Genomic DNA, 23,059 nt, shown 5'->3' on the forward strand with positions numbered 1-23,059 from the left:
TCTCTCCCATGTTTCTCAACCAGTCATTATCAAAGTGTTGAATTAATCTGCCTTTTACCAGCAGGAGCTATTGTGAGGCTGCTAAGCCTCATTTCCAATTCCTACAGTGTTCCTGCTGTTTTTTTCCCCAACAAAGACATCTCTCCTTTGTGGATTCCGATGTTTGTCTCACAGTCAACTGTATAACACCAATTCATAACAGAAGTTATCTCAGGGAACTTTTTGTATAGAGCAGGTGTAGATTGTACCCTTAAATGATTATTTACTGAGACCCCAAATTCCCCCAAGAGCAAGAACTTGGTAACAGTGGCACGGAAAAACTCCCTTTTAATGGGAAGAAACCTCGAGCAGAACTGGGCTCTGGTAAACAATAGTTTACAACAAAGACAATCACAGACTACTATATGAAACCAGAAAAAAATTAAAATGAAAGAAACACATCTGCAAAAGTGATTCCCAAGTTCTTTAAAGTGAAGAGTATGCCTTCATAATCCCACACATTTTGAAAAACATCCAAATCCTTTTGGATTTCAATATAGTATGTATATTCTAACAACACCAGTGCTTTAACTCTTGAAAACAGATAAACATTCACACTTCTGCCCTCTATCCATTTTATTCTCTCCTACTTAAATCATTTGCCAACTTTTCTCGGCCAAATAGGAAATTCAGCATTCGACTTAAAAAAAAAAAAAAATTACCCAGGGGGAGAGATAAAGAGAGAGAGCAGGAAGAAAGAGAGCATAGCGCAATGCAAGATTCACAAAGAGATGTATAATAATAATATTAATAATGACAATGATAATGATAATAGGGAGAAAGGAGCTCAGTGCATCACAGGAGGTCCGCTGGCAGCATAACTAGGGGATGGTCCAAGGCAAGCCTATAAGCTTTATCAAAAAGGAAAGTTTGAAGTCTACTCTTTCATGTAGAGAGGGTGTCCTCCTATTTGCCTCCTATTCTACTTTTGGAGACTCTAGGAAGCAGAAGTAAGCCTGCATACTGGGAGTGCAGTGTTCTAGTGGGGTAACAGGGTACTATGAGCTCTTTAAGATATGATAGTCCCAGACTATTAAGGGCTTTGTAGGTGAGGAGAAGTATAATATATTTTATTCTGTATTTTAAAGGCAGCCAGTGCAGAGGAGCTAAAATGGGAGAAAGATGATTTTTTTCCCCCCTGAGTTCTTGTCAGTATACGTATAGCAACGTTCTGGATCAGCTGGAGAGTCTTAAAAGACTTGTATGGGCAGTCTGTGGGAGTTTAGGGGCGTAAGCTGATCAAAAATGAACCCCAGATTTGTTACGGCAGTGCTGGAAGCCACGGTAGTAACGGAGTAGCTGTATCATTTCTGGGGTGTTAAGGGCCAAGCACAATAACTTCAGTTTTTGTCTGAGTTTAATAGCAGAAAATTGCAGGTCATTCTGGTCTTTAGGTCCTCAAGGCTTCAACTAACTGACTGGTTTCCTCTGGCTTGATAGATATATCTGGGTATCATCTGCATAACAATTAAACTGTATGGAGTGTTTCCTAATAATATTGCTTAAAGGAAGCATATACAGTATAAGGTGAATAGTATTGGTCCAAACAATGAACCTTCTGGAACTCTGTGTTTAACTTGCGTATATGCAGAATTAATCATTAACATGACCACATTGAAGTCGATCTGATAAATAATACTTAAACCACCCTAATGCAGTTCCTCTAATGCCAGTTAAATGCTCCAGTGTCTGTAATAGGATGTGATGGTCAGTGGTGTTAAATGCAGCACTGAGATCTAACAAGACAAGTACAGAGAGAAATCCTTTGTCCGATGCAATTTGGAGGTCATTGTCTTTCACCAGTGCTGTCTCTTTGCTATAATGCACTCTAATTCTTCATGGCACAGTCAGGTTTCAGTAGGAGAAAATAAATCAGTTGTTATGGGTCTGTTGTGGTCTGGCTTTATGTCCTTCCACCAGCCCACCAGATGCCCTCAAGCTTTTTTCCCCCCTGTTTAAGACTGGACTGAATGTGAAGAAGGACAAATAAGAGAGGTTGCAGATTATATTTAAGGACCTCTTGAGAAAATGTTGCCTTCCACATTCACTCTCATTGGAGCTAGGTGCACAAGTGAACTATAACACTAGTATTGTTATTCAGAGCTGCAACTGTCTTTTAGTTCAGTTTATAGTGTTTCATACAGCCTTAATATCCAAGCCTCTCTGCTTGATAGACTGATTATTCATGTTTATGTCAACAGCAATAAATGCGGTGCGCTTGTTGTGCACTTACTTTGGTCGTGTTCATGCAAGTTCTGGGACGGTTTATGCATGGTTATTCTGTTGTTTTTCATGAGTTTTTGGTGTTCTGTTTGCTCTGCTGCTAAAGTCCCTAACAGGAGGAGAGAGCTTCGAGTGCTTGAGTTGAACTAGTGTAAGTTTAAATGTGCAGTGGGTAATTAGCTGCTGTAATGAAGAATATAGCAGAATAAACTGGGCTGAGACAGAGCAGCAAAAACACTACCAGTAACACAGAAATGCTGGCAAGCAGAAATGAGACAACATGCTTACCGTAGCACATCAGCACCAATATGTACTATGTTTACACTGGTTGAGGCATTTACAGTACATTTCTTGCTGTACATTTCAATTAATTCAATAATTGCAAACTTGATCTGTGCAGTAAGATTTTTAATGTTTTACCTTTACAGTGTGATAATATCTGGTTAACTAGCTTCACCCTACAAACAGCATCTTAAACTTAAATTTGTTCATTTAGTTGGTTACGGTCTGCAGGAAATTGATGGTGATGAATATAGTAAAACAATAATTTTACATGTTATGCTACAAGCAACACGTTCCATGTTAATCTAGCAATTAGAGTTTGCATTAGCAACCTTGGTGAAGCCTTGCATGTTTACTGTTTACTGTTCAGTAAATGTCCCTGAACAAGATGCTCACTGCTTCTAGGCTTCTCTCTGATCTTGTGCTCAGACCTTCCTCAAAGGAACATCTATAGCAGTAAGAAGGGGTCTTTTGCTTTACTTAAGTGCTTTTATCTTCATCTTTTTTTTTTCAAACACTTTATGTATGATTTCCTGTTTACAGCACATTTATCTTTCTCTCCCCACCTCACCCCTTTCCTAAGAGTTTAAGATGAAGAAAGAAAAAGAAAAAATTAAATTCAGAAGAAAGTAGATGCATACAAGGAAGAATCTCAAATATCGATAGACAGATAGATAGATAGATAGATAGATAGGTAGGTAGGTAGGTAGGTAGGTAGGTAGGTAGGTAGGTAGGTAGGTAACTAGATAGATAGATATCTTTATAGTCACAACAATCAGTAGCTCATATCACAGTTTACCTTGGGGGAAGCTTATATCACAGCCCACACAGGGGATTCATTTAATGCCACTTGCTATCTGCTGACAAATTAATAACATCCTGAAAGGAATAGGCCTTCCACATATTCCACAATATTATTATTAACTTTTTTTTTTTGCATCTGTTATATATATAGTATCTTAACTTTTTCCAGTGGTAACATTGACACACTGGGTGGGATGTTTGTTTGACTTCCATTGAAGAAGAATAAATCTCTGTCCCGGTAATGAGGCAAATGCCATGGAGTTTGCCATGCTGAGATTTTGTCCTTTTGGAGAGACTTTTTTAACAGCAGCATTGCTCAGATGAGCTTGTATTTGTTTACCGCATATGTGTGCAAAGACCTCAAAAATATGCTCTCAGACTGTTTAGAGACTCACAAGACCAAAACATATGGCGTGGAGTGGTCATGCCTTATGCATAATGAAGATGAGTGAATGTGTTCCAGCCTGGGATGCGATAATTCTCCTGGAAAATCTATGCCTACATTAAGTCCCCTGTGTTGGTCCATGAGGGTTTTCTGATATTCAGATCATGGTTTATAGAGATGTTCTCCTTCCTATACGAGTCAAAACACATCATGTCATCTACTGCATGGGATATGTCATGTTTCACGCCAAGTGCTTTGATTTTGTCACCATTTATTTTAGTATAAATTTGACTGAATCTTTAGTAAATGATTTACTGTTTATATATATTTATATGACAATTGCAGTTACTACTTTTTCTGTAGAGGGTTTTTCATACAAAATTATGCCATTGTACCAATTAGGCGGCCTAAAAAAAGTTGCATACTACGTTCAAAATTAAAATGCTGCTTTAACCACTGTATTTAAAGGACTATTCCCATGCAGGGACTAATCAACACACACTACTGTTACAGCTCACAGTATATGCATTATAACTTGGGTTCCTCAGTTGTGGAATGCACTTCCATTGGAAATCAAACAAGCTACCTCAGTGTCCTCTTTTAAAACACTCTTAAATACTTTTTATAGGTTAGCTTTTAACTGATGAGTTCTTTCTGACATGTTTTTATCATTGTTCATTACAGGAATGTATTCATTGTCTTTGTTTATTTCTTGATTTTATTGTAAATATTTTGATATGTAACTGAATTGTGTATATTTGTTTTTATGTTTGTGAAGCACTTTGTAAACACGTTTCTTGAAAGGTGCTATATAAATAAAGCTTATTAATATTATTATTATTATTATTATTATTATTATTATTAGTAGTAGTATTAATATTATTATTAATATGATCTAGTTCCAAAAAACAGTAGGTTGTCCTTTCTTTTTACACAGGGCATCTTTGTGTTCTGCCTGGTGTGGTCAGTGGGTGCCAGCTGTGATGACGCGGGCCGAGTCAAGTTTGATGCTGTGGTAAGAGAGGTACTAAACGGCCCCTTGAGTGAGGAGACCCGGGCCAGCCACGGCATTCTGGCCACTGTCGAGGCTCCACCTAAACAGCTGACAGTGCCTCTGCCCACTGACGAAACACTGTACCAATATCGCTTCATTAAAGAGGTAGATATCTTCCAAGAATTCCTCTGCTTCTGATAATTATGCAGCTGAGAGCATTGAGTGTATCTTAAAAAAAAAAAAAAAAACGGTGTGAAATTTCTGACTTTTTGATTAGCTGCTGATAGAAAAATCTAAGTTAATCTGAGTGAAGCATGTGACAAAAATGATATATCTTTCTGTCACAGTACAAAATACAAATTGTCAGATGATGAAGATTTGCTGTTACCATAATTACCTCAATACTGTATCTGACAACTAAACACAAGGGATAATTCCTTCTAAATCAAACACTTGGGAACTAGACAGTGCTGGTGTGCAATGCTCATTTTTTGTCCGTATGTGGCCTTAAAAAAGTATGATGTTTCAGTTGCATTCTCATGGTTTCACCTACCTTGGATTTCCTGCCGTTAAATACCAATTTAATCATGGGGGATGGTGGATAAAGTAATGGTTTCACTTCAAAGAGAAAAAACAGAGATTGCCATATTTGCTTCCCAGCAAAGAAGATTTGAAATATACAGAGTAGTTCTGTTTAATCTGTAGTTGCGGAGGTTTTAAGAGACAAACAAATAAAACAAAATTGCACATATCTGTCATCAACAACATGATCTGTGAGCATTTTTGTAGTTATTGTGAAGATTTGTGTTATATTTCAGTAACTTACTAAAATGATCATACTGGTAATGTTCATATTTCCACAGGTCATGTAAGTGCACTTCTGTGTTCAGAAGTTGTCAGTTTTATGTACTTCATGTTCCCACACAACTTAATTAGAAGAAAAGACCTGAAAATGAAAAGTATAACCATACAAGACTATTATGGATTTGTATGAAAAGCAAAGCTTAAGTTAGAGCTGTATACATCAACTACTGATGTTGCTGAATGTTATTAACCCTTCTGACTCATAATTAGTCTCTACACGAATTCACATTCATAAATTCTCCATCAGTCATTAATACATGTTCGATTAATCCTTCTGTTTCATTAATCTTATGTAAAAAGACATTCACAATCACTATTTTATGGTTCAGGAGATCATTTTATAGAATATGAACAACATATTTTTATGCAGATTTTTTTTTTTTTTTTTTTTTTTTTAAATAAACACAGATCAAATGTGTACATTTTTATATATAAAAATGCGTATTTGCTGCACAAAAATCTAAATTATGCATTTAATTTTTTCCATTTTTGTATGTTGTGGGTCACATTAGGAAAATTCTGGCTAAAATAAATGTGTATAGGAGGTTTTTATAGCTCTCAAATATAAAAAAGGGTGAGCAGTATGTCAGGGTTAAGATGAGTCAATTATTTTCAATACTACTTTGCTTTACTTTGCTCTTCAGGGACAGGGCAGGTGGGAGATGTGGACAGATAAGCTAAAGACCGCTCCCCCCATATACAAGGACATGCAGTTCAACGAGATCATCGTGCCCACTGAGAACACGGTACGCTACATGGCTCTGATGGAGCTACTCATCACCCACCAGAAGCCAACTATTTTCATTGGTCCCACTGGCACTGGCAAGAGTGTCTACATCACAGTAAGTGGTCTGTTAATTTAAAAAAAAAAATGTATAAGGCATTTTGCATTTAACAGAAAGGAATAGCTTAAAAATCATGCTGATGCAGAAGGTATCGTACACATCAAAAGAATATTAAAGCAGGCTTTGCTTTTTAGCTGCCTTTATTTTTCTAGCCAAAAATGACAGCCAATTATCTCTGGCAGGTTTTATCAGCTGTAACTCATTAAAATGTATTCTGTGAGGCGACAAAACAGCAGAATGAAAAAATGTGGCCTCATAAGCTTCTATATTCTATACTAGTTTAGGAATAGTTTGAAATCTTTGGACTGCACAACACAAGTAGCTGTCATAAATGAGGATAATACCCATTTTGAATATCATAATGACTATTTTGAAGGTGCTGAAAATGCACAATAATTACTGAAATAGGTAATCTACCAGCTTGTGCATGTGCGTCCTTGTGTAAATACAACAAAATACAACAAAATAGGGACCCACTCATAAAAATGTAGCTCTATAGCACTAGGACTGGTGAACAATTTCACAGGGTACCTTTAATAAGTGTTTCTTTTAATTACTGCAAGTGCAATCGGTTTCTCTGTCTGATTAGGTTTAAAATGGCATTAGATATAGGTTAAATTGGCATTAAACAAGTATTAAAAGGTAGTAGACAACCATATTTGATACATGTGAATTCAGTAAAGGCACATTGTGGAATGGTATTCATGTACACATTCTGCAGATTACATTATTATTTTTTCCTCTATTTGGCGTTTTGCTGTCCTGCTGTACCCTAAAGGAATAGTGGATTGAGCAGTAACCCATTTTTATTAGCAGAAATTGTTGTTTTCATATGCAGTGAAACACTATGCTACTGATACTGTAATATCATGCTGTAGGATGATTGAGCATTCATTTCTAAGCACTAAAGTTGGAGCCTCAGGAAGCCAGACCAAGTGCTATGAACACACAAATCATTTGGAAGCAACGCAGCTACAGACACCAGGTGTGAAATGGCCACCTTGGAGGAATACAGAGTATCTCTCAGCAGACCTTCTGTTATTTATATCAAGGACTAGTCCCCCCTTCCTCCCTTTGTTTCATTAGTTCCTCCATTAGTATGCTCCAACTTGTGAATCCGGGGTGAATGGGGATTATATCACCGGGGAGCCTTCTCCACTTCCTGCCTGTCTGTGTGGTAGAACGGCTCTGACCCGTGCCGCAACCAGCAGACCATGGCTGAATCTCAAACCTGGCAGGAGTGATAAAAGGGCACCGGCATTTAGACCATGAGAATATGACGGGCATGGTGCCGGGTACTAGTACCGTGAGACAACTGCACACAAAAGCTCCCTCACCTGCCCCAGACTGTACTGCAGCGAGACAGAGAGAAGCTGTGCCGCCGGTTGAGATAAGAGGATGATGATGCACCTTGGCTGCACCCTGTGATCATTCACATCACAAGTCCCCTTTAATTATGCAGCTCATTACTCACATGATTTCACAAGAATGTCTATGAGCATTGTGTTCATGCTTATACACATGTTAACAGGAGAAGCTAGAGCTCTGAGCACACACAGCACATAATAAAAGTACTATAAAAATGAATTAAATCTTGATGAAAGACACAATTTCACCCATAAGTACCTGCTTTATCTTCAGTAACTATTATCTAACTTTGATATAAAATAAACCCAGTTATGCTCAATTTTACTCAGTCTGTGGGTAAGAGTAAGAGATACACATGAGCAGTGAAGGCCACCTGTCCTAAAAGGGCATTTTATCAAAACGCCTTTTGATAAAAACCTGTTTAAGCTTTTAGTGAAATGCCCTTTTGTAAAAGCCTCTTGCAAAATTAAAGATTCATTGATTTTTACCCTTTTTGACATTACTTCAAATTGTGGCCTCAGAGGGCATCTAATTTCCTACTTTATTTCAAAGTCATTTTCAGGGATTAACTGAGATCCAATTTTTATCTAATGAAACTCACTCACTAAATGCCACATTTAATTAGATTACAGAGCTTATCAAAACCATTTGTGAGGATCAAACTGTTAATGATCATTTTATGTGTACTCTATCTGTTCAGGGTGTCTTTGGTGTGCCGATTAGGGTCGACAGTGAAAATAATTACAACGTTTTCCACCAAATTTGCTGTTTTTTCTTCTCTTAAGTATCCAGTTATCCAGCAAATTATTATATTAATTTGGTAAATTAGATCCACGATGTTCACGCACCTTCATAAATCACTTCAGGCTTCATGTATTTTTGGTTCACCCAGTCATTCCCGTATGTCATAGAAAGCTGTCTTGCAAAACACGTTGCCAATATGGGGCAGATAATGAAGACAAGATAATGCTTCTTAAGTCATTATAAATGCCGTACACAAACCCTGTAACCATGTAATGTTAAAGAAGTGTCCATTTTTATTAGATTTGATGATAATCTGCTCATATTTCTGATATCTTCGTCCAGGACTTCCTACTGAATCAGCTGCAAAAGGATGTGTACAGCCCATTATTTATCAACTTTTCAGCCCAGACTACAGCCGCCCAGACCCAAAACATTATGATGTCCAAGCTGGATAAGCGGCGCAAAGGACTGTTCGGCCCTCCATTGGGGAAGAAAATGGTACAAATTATTTTTATTATGTTCATTTGATGTTGTATCTAGGAAAGATTTATTTGTTTTTCAGTGTGCAGTATCAGTAAAGTGAGTCAATAAAATGTAGATAGTTGTAAAGTTTTAAATGCAATCAAACTACCACAAAAGTCCTTTTAATGTACGGTATTGAATCTTATTTCAAGTAAATTAATGCTATATCTAATCAGGTGGTGTTTGTGGATGATGTGAACATGCCAGCGAGGGAGGTTTACGGTGCCCAGCCTCCTGTGGAGCTGCTCCGCCAGTGGTTGGACCACTGGAACTGGTATGACATGAAGGATTGCTCCATGATCTGCTTGGTGGATATCCAGGTCATGTGTGCGATGGGACCACCTGGTGAGTAGTACTGTAGATGTGCTACCATCAGGGTCATTTGAAGCACAATTGTTATAGCTATCATGCTGTTTGAAAGCCTTAAATTTGTCAACAAAATGCAGGTATTTATGTGGGTGAGGTGAATACTCTGTCCTCTGTTTGCTATCTTAACTGCTGAAGTGTTGCCATGTCAATGTCACGCGTCACTAGCTGCTGTTTTGTGGAGGTTCTCACTGCCTTAAGATGTTTACACATAGCAAGTGTTTACACCTTCCACCTTCACTACTACTGCCAGTGTAAGCACAAAAGCAGCTCCGTCCAGTGAGTTAGCTGGCAGCGACAGCTAGAAGAGAGAGTGAGAGGGAGGGTGGGTGCCACTCTCAGGTGCCCACACAGCTACAGTGTTTGCTGCTGGTGCCTGAGCTGACAGTTTTTAAGCTTTTCTAAGCTGCTGCTCAATATAGCCATGGGACAAACAGAACTCACACCAGGGAAAACAACAGAGAAGCAATTTTACTGGTGTCCAAGGGTTGAGAATTATATAAACCATCTTCAGTAATGGTAGTTGAACTGACTCAAGCCATGATTAGTTGACCAAGATGATTAACATGAACAGATCTCATATCCCTGGCCCTGTTTCAACCATGGGTGCCATTTTGCTGGGGGATACTGCATTGCTGCTTTGTATTATGCCACATCCTTGGATAATCAAAACCTTAAATAATAGCATTTGTATACTATCTCTGACAAATGCAATGATTGTTGGCTCATCTTTTAATGCATCTATGACCTTTAAATACTGAAATAATAAAAGGCTTCAAGTGTGTGGTTATGCTGCCAAATTTCAGCAAAACATGGATCAGTGTGTCACAGGATGATGGGGTATTGTATTTCAATCATTGAGACATAAAACAGATTAACCAAAAACACTGTACTGAGTGTGAGGAAACTCAGTTGAAGAGCATACATCAGAGGTGTTCAATTGAGTTTTTCTTTCTTCATTACTTGTCTCTTAGGTGGAGGGCGAAACCCTGTCACACCACGGTACCTCCGCCACTTCAACATGATTACCATTAATGATTTTGATGAGAAGACCATGTGTACCATCTTTTCCAAGATAATAGACTGGCATTTCACCACACGGTAACTATACAGCTTATGTGTTTTATGTATGTATGCAAGGTGTTTTTATTGAATTTGGCACAGAGTGATTGCATATGTTTAGGAGTCTTAATTAACAAACCTCTACATATCTACCCAACCACTCACATGCAAATATACATTTCACAAGTGGCATTTTAACAGTTTTTGGCAGTTTTTCACATTTTAGAAACACATTGAGAGATGTGAGAAGATGCTTGACCCGATATATTTCATTGGTCAAGTCATTAGTTAATACCACAAACAAACATTCATTTATTGGCTAAACTGTGGGAAACAGTCTCAAAGCTTGTTCTCAAAGCTTGTTCTTGCATTCAATCACTGTTTTCAGCAAGTGAGGCCATACCATTATCATATGTATACAAGACACTACTTTAAACCAGTTACTACTTTTCCATGTTAAAATTACATTTAAAATATGAATCATCCATTTCATTCACAGGTTTGCTTTCCCCAAGCCATTTGCAGCTCTGACTTCTCAGATTGTTATGAGCACGTTGTCAGTGTATCAAGAAGCCACCAAGCACCTGCTACCGACCCCCACAAAGTCCCATTACTTGTTCAATCTGCGCGACGTCTCCCGGGTCATTCAGGGCATCTGCCTGTCACGGCCAGAGACTGTAGATGAAGTATCTGTCATCAAACGGCTCTGGGTACATGAGGTAATGTTTTCTACAACAGACAATAGAAAATACTAAAGGAACCTACAAATACAAATAAAGTAGAAATATGTAAAGAAATAAATGTATTACAATATAGCCCCAGTCAAGCTAACACTTGTGTCCTTTACTAGTTAACAGACAACTTTCTCTTGAACTTCCTGGCCTCTCTTTCTTTGTTTCACACTCTCACTCACTTTCTTTGTCTTGTTGATTCTCAGGTATTGAGGGTATACTATGATCGGCTGGTCCAGGACACAGATCGGTCGTGGCTTGTAAGTCATTTACAGGTGGTCTCTCAAACTCACATGAAGGAAGACTTCCATCAGCTCTTCAAGCATCTAGACCAGGACCATGACGGAAAGGTCGTTGAAGACGATCTGCGCAGCCTCATGTTCTGTGACTTCCATGACCCTAAGGGCGAGGACCGCAATTACCGCGAGGTGCATAACCTTGACCAGCTCCGACAGGTGGTGGAGATGCACCTGGAGGAGTACAACAACATCAGCAAAGCACCGATGAACCTGGTGCTTTTCCGCTTTGCAATCGAGCATGTGTGTCGCATTTCCCGCATCATCAAGCAGCCAAGTGGACATGCCCTGTTGGTGGGTGTTGGCGGGAGCGGGCGTCAGTCTCTCACCCGGCTAGCTGCCTACATGGCAGAGGCAGAGCTTTTCCAGGTGGAGATCTCCAAGACCTATGGGGTCACTGAATGGCATGATGACCTGAAGCTAATCATGAGGAAGTCCACACAGAGTGAAGCTCATGGCGTTTTCCTCTTCACAGACACTCAAATCAAAATGGAGTCATTCCTGGAGGATATCGGCAACCTGCTCAACACTGGCGAGGTAAAATGGGTGGATGGGGACACGGATTAAGGTGTGATGGATCAAAAGACGCATTAATCCACATGGATAGATTGATAGCTGATTTGGGGTAAACTGTAGATAATGTACAAAACTGGTGATTTAAACCATTGTTCAGTGGAGGGATGGAAAGGATGGCTGGAAAGAGAGGTGGAAAAAACTATGCAAAAAATGGATGAATGTTTGATGAATACACAGTTATACAAATATCAAATAGACATACAGAAAGAAAAGGTACAAAGCCAAGACCCAAACACAGACCATTCTTTTATATTCTGGTTCTTTCCAGGTCCCTAACCTGTTTGCAGTTGACGAGAAGCAGGAAATCTGTGAAAAAATGCGTGTGTTGGACCGGCAGCGTGACCGTGAAAAGCAGACAGACGGCAGCCCCCTGTCCCTTTTCAACATGTTTATAGAGCGCTGTCGCACACAGCTGCATGTGGTGTTGGCCATGAGTCCCATCGGAGACGCTTTTAGGAACCGCTTGAGACGTTTCCCTGCTCTCATTAACTGCTGCACCATTAACTGGTTCCAGGTGAGTGTACAGTATATATTTTAGTGAAAACCTTGCATCATCACAGTGGGTGAGTATTACAAATGTAAGACATTATATATGTAATGCATAAGTGTTTTTTGTCAGCTCAATTTTTTAAGGCCTGAATTCACTGGTAACTAATGACATCACGGTAAACCACAGTAGAGAGTAAAATGCAGTGTGTATATATGGCACAGTAAGAGTACAGTTTTTATGTCTTGTCAGACCTGGCCTGGGGATGCTCTGCAGGCAGTGGCATGCCGCTTCCTGGAGGATGTGGAGATGACAGATGAAACTCGAGAAGGATGCATCACAATGTGCCAGAGCTTCCACATGTCAACCATCGAACTGTCACATCGCTTTTTAACTGAGTTGCAGCGCTACAACTATGTTACCCCAACCTCATACCTGGAACTCATCTCCACATTCAAAGCTCTGCTGAAGACAAAAAGAGCGTAAGATCAATATTCAAAATAGGGTTAAAATACAATATAGCCTTTTTTAACAACTAATTGATAGTTTGTTAGTTTAGGTGCTACTTTAGATTACAAAAGTATGATTCTAAATCAAGTTTGCTAATCAGAATCTCTGCCATCAGGACATTCTGAGTCAAAGTACTGCATCACCTTCAATGCAGTACTGAGTGGTTTAGGATTTGTTGCTTGAGCCAATCCAGTTTCACCTAAACTCTAGCGTGCATGTCCCCATGTGCAAAATTAGGACTTATTTTCCTTATCTGTGTTTGTCGTATACGCAGTGAAGTGATGAAGCTGAAACGTCGTTATGAGGTGGGCCTCGAGAAGCTAGAGTCCGCAGCAGACCAGGTGGCCACCATGCAAGTTGAGCTGGAGGCTCTACAGCCACAGCTGCTTGTGGCCAGCAAGGAGGTAGATGAGATGATGGTGGTGATTGAGCATGAATCCATTGAGGTGGCTGAGGTAGAAAAAGTGGTGAAAGCAGATGAGGCTGTGGCCAACGCACAAGCCATGGCTGCCAAGGCCATCAAGGATGAGTGTGATGCTGACCTGGCTGTAGCCATGCCTATCCTGGAGTCAGCCCTGTCTGCACTGAATACTCTCACCAATCAGGTAAAAGGAGCCATATGTTTTGTATTCCTTTTGTAGGATAGTGCCTTTACATCTGGCTCAAATAAGTCAAGACCTATAGATGTGGTTCTTTTATTGACAGGATATCACAGTAGTAAAGTCCATGAAGAGCCCACCCCCAGCTGTCAAGCTGGTGATGGAGGCAATCTGCATTCTCAAAGGCATCAAGCCAGATCGTGTGCCTGACCCCTCGGGTACTGGTAAAAAAGTGGAGGACTTCTGGGGCCCGGCCAAAAAGCTTCTGGGAGACATGAAGTTTCTCCAGAGCCTCCATGACTATGATAAGGACAATATCTCACCAAGCTACATCACCATCATCCGCAACAAGTACATCACCAACCCAGACTTTGTACCAGAGAAGATTCGAACTGCATCCACTGCAGCTGAAGGCATGTGTAAGTGGGTTTGTGCCATGGACAAGTATGACAAGTGAGTAATGTTCTTCCCCCTCTGTGTTATGAAAATGAGTGCATATTCACAAACTTTTGGAGAGCGTTTCATCTTTCTAACTGATTAAAATGAATCTTGGTTATGGGAAAGTTTGAATGAATAATAATTTCCCTGGTGCTTGTGTACCACACACCTCATCCAATTCATCCAAAATCACTTGTCACTTAACTTTTATATTATTTCTTTCTTTTTTTGTATTTATTTGACAGTTTCAAAGTACAGAGAGACAGTAAACACGGGTACAACTATATCATGTTATATCATATGCTATGTATAAATAATATGTATAAATGAAGCCATCAGGAAGTTATCAAATTTGATCAATAATAAATAAACAGGAGTCATAAATAGTATGACTTTCATGCATGTAACAGAACATTTAATCTAAATGAATGCTATTTATTTGTTGATATCATTTTTTATTACCTATAATTTTCAATTGTTTTTGTTTGTTTTTTTCCACTGCCGCAGATAAACTAATGTATATGTGTAAAGACAAACTACGTTTCACAGAATATTGTGTTATGACAGTGTGGGCATCATTATCATTATTATCAAGAATCTGCACAGCATGAGATGTTTCTTATTTTGTAAATGTTATTTAATTATTAACAGTTGCCTCAAATCAGTAAATCTCATTAATGAAATGTGTCTCTCGTGTCCTGCAGAGTGGCCAAGGTGGTGGCACCGAAGAAGGAGAAGCTGGCACAGGCTGAAGGGGAGCTGCATGTGGCCATGGAGAGCCTACAGAAAAAGCAGGCTGCCCTCAAAGAAGTACAGGATAAACTCGCAAAGCTTCAAGAGACTTTAGAGGCCAACAAAAACAAGAAGGCTGAACTGGAGAATCAGGTTTGTGTTTTCTATATCATTCATATTGTATATCATATTTTATATATATTGTTTCTGATTTTAGAGTTTTTGTAATGGGTTAGGGCTCATCATATGAGGTAAAACGAAATAATGAGCTTCGGCAAACTTGACCTTCATTCAGTTCCTTGACGTTGGAAAACCGCTTATGTGCAAAACATTTTTGCTTCAATTTTTCCTCTGATGACGTACTCCAGGTGGATTTGTGCAGTAAGAAGCTTGAGAGAGCTGAGCAGCTGATTGGAGGCCTGGGTGGAGAGAAGACACGTTGGAGTGAAATGGCCTTCAATCTTGGAGAGCTCTACAACAACCTGACTGGGGACATCCTCATCTCAGCAGGCATAGTGGCTTACCTGGGAGCTTTCACCTCCAGCTACAGACAGGTAACAGAGGGACAAGATAGTACATACTTTGAAGTGGATTGTAACTTGACCATATTACTTATAATATGGTACTTAAAGCACTGCACCTACATACATATTTTGAAGCACTTGATTTTGGTATCACCCTCATATCATTTAATTTACTGTCCTTAAATTAACGAGTTAAACAAGTGGATGTCAGCAAACACAAGATTTTTAGGTGGAATTATAATTGAGTTTAAATGTGTATATAGTACGGTACAGTATTTTCTTTCTACCATATTCTACCTTCGTTTATGAGTACACTTACAGAGGTCAGACTTTCTCTAATGTCTTCATACAGTCATTCAAGTGTTTTTGAGCAAAGATCACAAAGTTACAAGGCATCAGTTGCAGTTTCATTATCATCTTTGATTTGACAAACATTGCTCAGCTTCTTCAGAACGTGTCACTTGTCTCTGGGATGATCAATTTCCCTGTTCAAGCCGTTTAGTATAAAGTGCATGATTTTTAAAAAATACCTTTTTTTCTAACACGTCCTCAGGCATACCTCTTACATCTAGAGTTAACATTCCCATTAAAAGAAGAGAGTTATGATTCATTTCTATTAGGCACACTTCGAGCTATGCATTTTGCAGCACTGTTTCAGGCGAATAAAAGCCAAATGCTTGAGAGCAGTTTGGTATAAAGTAAACACTCCGGATATACTGAGGCACTTTGATAAAACCACATGCTGAGCCTCACATGTCTCCAAGACCAAGCTAGAGTTTAAAGGTCATCTTTTGTACTATGTTATGTGGAGGGCCAATGTGCTGTTGAAAAACAGAAATGAGGAGAGCAAGTTAGTGATTTTTGTCATTCAAGTGTGTGATTGTGTGTTTCTGATTGGGAATGTTGCTTTTTTTCCATTTAATGATCTGTCTGTGTGCATCTGTTCATTTTTCTGTACTGCTGAGTTGCTCACTAGCATATGCTCTCACTTGTTTAGAGGGAAGTGTTTGTATGTTTGGTTCTGGGTGTGCAGGAAAGTGAAAAAAAAGTTTTTCCTCTCGTTCCTTCTTCTGAATATTTGAGTTTCACCATGCAGAATGATGCATGTGCAGAGATTGACACTAGAAGGTTGTTTTCACATTCATCTGCTGAAGGTGGAAAGCTGCTCTATGCTCACCTTAAATCTCAATTTAAGGTGTGTATTTACGAGTATGATTATTTTGAGTAATTTGGAGAATGTCCAGCGAGGAAGGAGACTTTTTCCAGTAGTTAAACTTTTGAAGAGAAAAATATTTTCATATTCATACATTCTTAATTTTTAATTTTTTTTATTGTGGAAAAAACCATGCCAGAAAAAATTAACTATTAAAAACTGAATATTTGCATATGTCTTAAAGCATGTCTGGAGGGAAGCTTCAAGTAAATCATGAATGTAAATTTGCTCCTCTCCAGGATCAAACAGAGGAATGGATGAATCTTTGTAAAAGCAGAGAGATCCCGTGCTCCCCCAACATGTCTCTGTCCAACTCTCTGGGCGAACCAGTAAAGATTCGTGCGTGGACAATTGCTGGCCTGCCATCAGACAGCTTCTCCATAGACAACGGTATCATGATCTCGTGAGTATGCATGAAAAAATGAAGATTGACATCTTCAGAGGAAAAAGCATCAGTTTTACTTTAGTGTTTAGCATTTTATTATTAAGAGATTACTGCACCAACTGTAGACCTCAAGCTACTTTTTTCTGTATCTGCCGACAGCCAGTGTTTACATTAACATTTTTCACAAAGCAGTACTTTACTGTTGCGGTACACCTGCAAATTGTTGCTGGAATAGAGGCAAAGTGATTTATCTACTTAACACGAAGGGCCTCTATTTATTCTGAGCGTGAATTTCCTTATCAAAACTGATTTTTGCCACTCCGCTGTACACTTGCCTACTGTGTGAAATAAATAGTTTCCAGTTTTTTTTAACATAACTGTGTGTATTTGGCAGCTGCTGTACCTATATCACAATGGACTACAGTAAAGCTAGTATCAGGATTGCATTGCTCATTATCAATCAGTCTCCCCTAATGAAAAGAGAGATGAAGGCAGAGCTTTGTAACCTATCTTATGAGCCCATATGACATTGTCAAGACATCTGCTTGTTTGTTTAAGTGAAGCAGCAACATTGCTTTTTAATCACAATGCTATGGCCCCTGGTGTGCCACCCAACTGTGAGCTGTCTAACTGTGCTCAGAGTGAATGTTCACCCCTAAGCAGCTCTCTACATCTCATTTCATGTCCTCCAACATCCCCCCCCCTACTGTTGTGATGCTTCATGGTTAGTTACAAGAACTCCTCATTCAGACAAATCGGCACCATTTTATCATTCACTACTCTACTGTGTGTTTGTGTGTGTGTTTGTAGTAATGCCAGGCGGTGGCCTCTGATGATTGACCCCCAGGGTCAGGCCAACAAGTGGGTGAAAAACATGGAGAAAGCAAACAGCCTGCATATCATTAAACTGAGTGATGGGGACTTTGTACGCACTCTTGAGAACTGCATCCAGTTTGGCACGCCAGGTAAAGCATAAATATATGTGTCTGTTCTGTGTCTGTTTTGATGCTTCTGCTGTTGCTGTCTGTCTCTGTGTGTGTGTGCCTCACCCACGTTGATGCAGTTCCTGTTACAGCCTGATGAGGCCTCTCTTTACCACAGGGATTCAGTTTTACTGTGCAAAGGATTTTTTTTCCCTCCCTTTGTTCTCTGTTCTGCAGAGAAGGAATTCATATAAGCAGCATTTCTGAGTTAGAGAGCCTTTATTCAGCCCTACTGCACCATTAGTACGTTAGACTATTGTAAATCATACACAAGCCCAAGAGAAATCCATTAGTGTTCTTGCGCGGACATTTTTCCTGCCCAGCATTAGGGCCAAAATGACATGTGTAGGCCGATGTAACTATTTATTGTCGTTGGTTTTTTCCAATTGCTTCAATCCCCACTGTTACAGTTTGGATGTGACCTTTTGGTTCACAAGCTGTTCTCTGAATATACTCTACCATCTCTTTACAAACGCACACAATATAACAATCAGCCCTGGCAACATACTTATACTTTAGTCTTCTCATAGGATTTTGAGGGAGTATGAGACGGAACAGCAAGAGATTTAACGTTTGAAAGAGAAGCTGCTACAGCCATTAAAAAGACATCTGAATAATGACCTGAGTCAGCCAGCCATTGGGTCTTTGCTTACTGGCAGACTACAATGCTAACAGTTCAGAGAGTAGCTTGTCCTTGCAGGGTGCAAAATAGTCCCCAGAGGGTATCCAGTAGTTCTGCCTTCCAATGCCTGTTCTCTTATTTCACAGTTTTACGGTTTCTTGCTGTTTGTATTGCAGCCTGTAATCCTGATTATCTGCTAGTATTCTTCCTTTAAGCATGGTTGAACTAATGTTTTCCTGCCAGATCTCTTTTATAGGCTAGGCATGTGTTTATTCAATGATGCAAACTACAGTAAAATCTACTGAAATATTAACAGTACTGATGTGATGTACAAGGACAAAAATAATGCTCTGAAGCAATTTGGAGGTTAACCAAATTTAGTTAACAATCTTGTGAGAGAGATTTGTCTCTGTGCCTGAATGCTGTATAAAAACGTAGTCCTCAAGGCATACTGTCAATTATAGATGGGTTTAACATGAGAAAAGCATTATCATACGTAATGTGAAATCACATTAATAATGATGTCATGGGTATAAAACACATTTTACTTGCCTTACTTATTTCTTGGTATTGCACATGTATGCACATACATTTTCTTCTTGCACTCTTGTAATATCCCAGCAATGCACTTGAAAAAAAGCATTATAATAAATGCGTACAATAACAGAATGTAGGGTCCTGGAAAATATGAACAGCATGAAATAAAGTGGAAAACCTTTATATAACACAGTAGGAAAATGTAATCCCAGTAAGAGAATAAGGCATACATAAAAGAGGCGATTTAGACAAAAATATATATAGATGCTGACAAAACAGGTTTTAAGGTCAGATTAAATAAAGAGCTGGAATGCTGCTCCAGAGCCGAGAATCTAACAAAATCATGATGATCTTTAGTTACTGATCCGGACTCTGGAGCAGCAAAAAGGCCCAAACCAGCACATCTGAGTTGTCTAATGTGGGGAATTGATCTAGTTAACTTTAGACAGCTGTGGTTGAATTGGACAGCTCCCATGTGATATAGTTTGTAAATGTCTAAGTATAATAAACAGTTCTCTCCTGAATAAAGTGTTCCTCCCCTGGTTTTTAAAATATTGATCAAATTTGAATATTTTTCTTTCAGTGCTGCTGGAGAACGTGGGTGAGGAGTTGGACCCTATCCTGGAGCCTCTGTTGCTACGACAGACTTTTAAACAGGGTGGTGCCATGTGTATCCGCCTCGGAGACTCTACCATCGAATATGCTCCTGACTTTCGCTTTTACATCACTACTAAGCTACGCAACCCACACTACCTGCCCGAGACCTCTGTAAAGGTAGTGGAAAATTGCCTCAGGCACTGTTGTTTTTATTTTATATTTTCTCAGTGTGCTTTCACTAACTTCACATTGTAGAAACACATCTTATTATTACCATGGAAAATACAGGGATTGGAATCTTGAATAATCTTTAATTACACAAAACAAAAGTACATTTTTGTTGTATTCAAATTATAACATTTGAAAATATGTGTTAAATTAATTTTACATAATTGAACTGATTTAGACATGCAACCCAAAATGTGTGGATGGTTACAGGCTGTTTCCTGTGAGGGAGACGTTACTAATGTGACATAATGTGTCGTTTTCCACAATTTGAGTTTTTAGCCAATCAAATGATGTGGCTCTATGGACATCAGGTGGTCAGTTCACCACTTCACTCTGAAATACTTCAACAACTATTTGATGGTTTTGTACAAACATATACGGTTCCCAGTTAATGTCTCCTTGTGACTTTTCCTCTTATACACCCTTTCACAGAATGTGACATATTTTTGGGGGCGGGGCTTAGTTGGAGGCAAAACATCTCAAAAGGTATAGCTTGTAAACGGCGGTTAGCGTGTTTTAACGGACGCCGGTTAGCGTCAAGGAAAATCTAATTTTAGTAAATATGTAAATACACTAATTCTCCGAGACTGTGTGTGTTATTTTTAAAAATTGACACTGACTGACGGGACGACATTCACTGACCCCTACACTCTCACTCACTGGATGGACAATTTGACAGGACTGTCCCCCCCCCCCCCCCCCACACCCCCCTACAATGGTCAGACATTTACACCTACCTAATTGACAAACCGAGCATTTACACAAAAGAAAAAATGAAGGCATACAAATCATTAGACACTTATAACTATGTCGTGAACGGACATGTTCAAGATTTGCTCCCATTGCAAAAGTACGAGAGCTAAATTACTCTGGCTAAAGTTACCATGACTGCTGCTGCTACTAACTTACTGCTGCCTGCCACTGCTCACGTTACTACTACTAACTCCATACTACTTCTTCTACAGTGACTTTTATTTTTACTACTAATACTGACTTTCTGCTATTGTTATTACACCTGCCTGCTGCTGCTACTACTTCTACTACTACAACTACTAACTTACTGCTATTCAAGTTATACAAGTTGCTACTCCTTGACATATTATTACTGTCACCACAACTACTGCAGCCCCAAATAATGATTAACTTAACGTAATTTCAGTCACAATTTAGTCTAACCCATAACGTTATCCAGGCTGAAACTGATGATGGCGTTGTTGATTATATTTTCAGTCCAATCCTTCCATTTAATCGCGTTCAACCAAAGTAGTCTACGACTGGCAGTGGCTGGTATGCAGTAAACTTTAAGTTTGTGTTTTTGCTTTTGCGGTTTTGGCACCAAAAACACAGCAAGACGACATTTTTGCAGGTATTTGCCTCAAGCTTCCAGCTAACGCTGTGACGTCACAGTGATGTAAGCCATGAAAGGGTCTATACCACCATGAACTTATGAAAAAAATGAAAAAAATGTCTTTACTATTGGATAGATTGCCATGAAATTAGCTACAGACATTCACGTTCCCCTCAGGATGAATTGTGATCGTTTTGGTGAACCTCTAACTGTTCATCTAGTGCTTTCATAAAGTCAAAATTAATATTTTTCTAATTTGTAATCATTATCAGCTACCTGCCTTCATATGCCCTCACCTGTACCTTATAGTTTTGTACTTTGTTTAGATTTATTAGCAAGTGTTATCAAGCTAACACACTAAACTAATATGGTTAAAAGTGATAAACAGTATACTTGCTAAACATCAACATGCCATACATATTGATGGTAATTCATGTTATCATGCTGATGTTAACCCTTACATACTGTTCATATTTTACATCGCTTGATGTTCTGGGTCAATTTCGACCCGGTCTAAGAATCTCCTCATAAAAAGTGTCCATACAACAATAGCTGACTGAACAATAAATGGCTGATTAAACCTTGATTAATATATCAGAACAGAGGTTTTACACCACTCGTTTTTGGAGGAAAAACAGTTACTATCAAACAATATCATGTCCTATTTTACCTAAGATATGAAAATATATCATAGCAATAATTAAATAAATGTATTTTATTGAAACTGGATATTAGAAGAATTCTGTGGAACTGTGGGGTTTATGTATATTTGACCTGGAACAGCTTCAATGGACAAAGATTTGTAGCACTTATACAAAAGTATAACATTTTAAAATATTAAAATGTTTGTGCATTTTGGCCCACTTTAGGAAAAGTCAACACATTTTAGGGTCAAAGACATTTTGGGTGTTTTTACAGCTGTCAAATGTCAAAATTGGTCACATTTGACCCAAACTGTATGTAAGGGTTAGGTATAGCCTCACAGAACTGCTAGCGTGGCTGTTAGGTCTAATTTATTTTAAAGTTTGAGTTCAGTTAGGAATTATTTGTTAGCTTATTTGCTAATTTGTTATTAGCTTTGTTAAAAAAAAAAAAAAACAACTTCTTTATTTCTGCGGATAGATCAGCTCTACTTTTCCTGGTTAGTATTTACTTATTGTAACAAACCACTCAAATGACAGCACGTTTTTTGTAACTTAAGCATCACAGTGGATCACTGTTCACTGATAACACCTTCCCTAGAGGAACGTGGTCTCCCCCCTCCCAAAACAAAAATCCTATTCCTAGAAAAGGAGCATTAAACGAAATTGCATTATAGAGAAGCAAGGGGTTGGAAAGCATTACTGAAGATCACATTTCAAGCATCTATTTGCAGGGGCCCCACTTTTATGGGTGGCTATTAGATAGATTCAACTCATTTTTCACAACTGATTCTATGCTGTGTTTTTTTCTTTTTTTTTCTTTTTTCATGTTAAAGTCTTTTTTTGCCTACAGTAAAGTACTGTGCGGGTTCCATTATTCCCATTAAGCCCTATTTGAAATGCAATACTTTCAAATACAAGAGGGCAAGCATCTAGTAAAACCAGCCCTAAGCAGCTCAGGGGACGCAGGGAAGCGAAGAAGAAGGGTGTATGTGTGAAAAGGACAAACGGGAGATTTATATGAGCTCTGAGTCTTTACCACCAGCTGAGTGGGTCCGCGGCATCAATAGAAATGGAGTTAGGCCCCGGAGAAGTGCACTCGTTTATTAGGGCA

At 38.9% G+C, this 23,059-nt stretch overlaps 1 protein-coding gene across 1 annotated transcript in view; it reads left to right on the top strand.

The window, feature by feature from the left end:
• Positions 1 to 23,059, top strand: part of dnah7 (dynein, axonemal, heavy chain 7) — an 83,795-nt gene that overhangs the window by 39,767 nt on the left and 20,969 nt on the right. Inside the window, exons 34-49 of the mRNA XM_062431326.1 lie at positions 4,671 to 4,892; positions 6,236 to 6,433; positions 8,891 to 9,046; positions 9,247 to 9,415; positions 10,411 to 10,537; positions 10,998 to 11,217; positions 11,436 to 12,062; positions 12,370 to 12,615; positions 12,841 to 13,070; positions 13,373 to 13,703; positions 13,804 to 14,150; positions 14,840 to 15,020; positions 15,236 to 15,421; positions 16,844 to 17,007; positions 17,800 to 17,954; positions 19,715 to 19,905. Coding sequence (XP_062287310.1) covers positions 4,671 to 4,892; positions 6,236 to 6,433; positions 8,891 to 9,046; positions 9,247 to 9,415; positions 10,411 to 10,537; positions 10,998 to 11,217; positions 11,436 to 12,062; positions 12,370 to 12,615; positions 12,841 to 13,070; positions 13,373 to 13,703; positions 13,804 to 14,150; positions 14,840 to 15,020; positions 15,236 to 15,421; positions 16,844 to 17,007; positions 17,800 to 17,954; positions 19,715 to 19,905 — 3,750 coding nt within the window. The remainder of the gene's footprint in view (positions 1 to 4,670; positions 4,893 to 6,235; positions 6,434 to 8,890; positions 9,047 to 9,246; positions 9,416 to 10,410; positions 10,538 to 10,997; positions 11,218 to 11,435; positions 12,063 to 12,369; positions 12,616 to 12,840; positions 13,071 to 13,372; positions 13,704 to 13,803; positions 14,151 to 14,839; positions 15,021 to 15,235; positions 15,422 to 16,843; positions 17,008 to 17,799; positions 17,955 to 19,714; positions 19,906 to 23,059) is intronic.

The sequence above is a fragment of the Scomber scombrus genome, chromosome 13 (assembly GCF_963691925.1).
Source record: "Scomber scombrus chromosome 13, fScoSco1.1, whole genome shotgun sequence".
NCBI classification, from domain to species: Eukaryota; Metazoa; Chordata; class Actinopteri; order Scombriformes; family Scombridae; genus Scomber; species Scomber scombrus.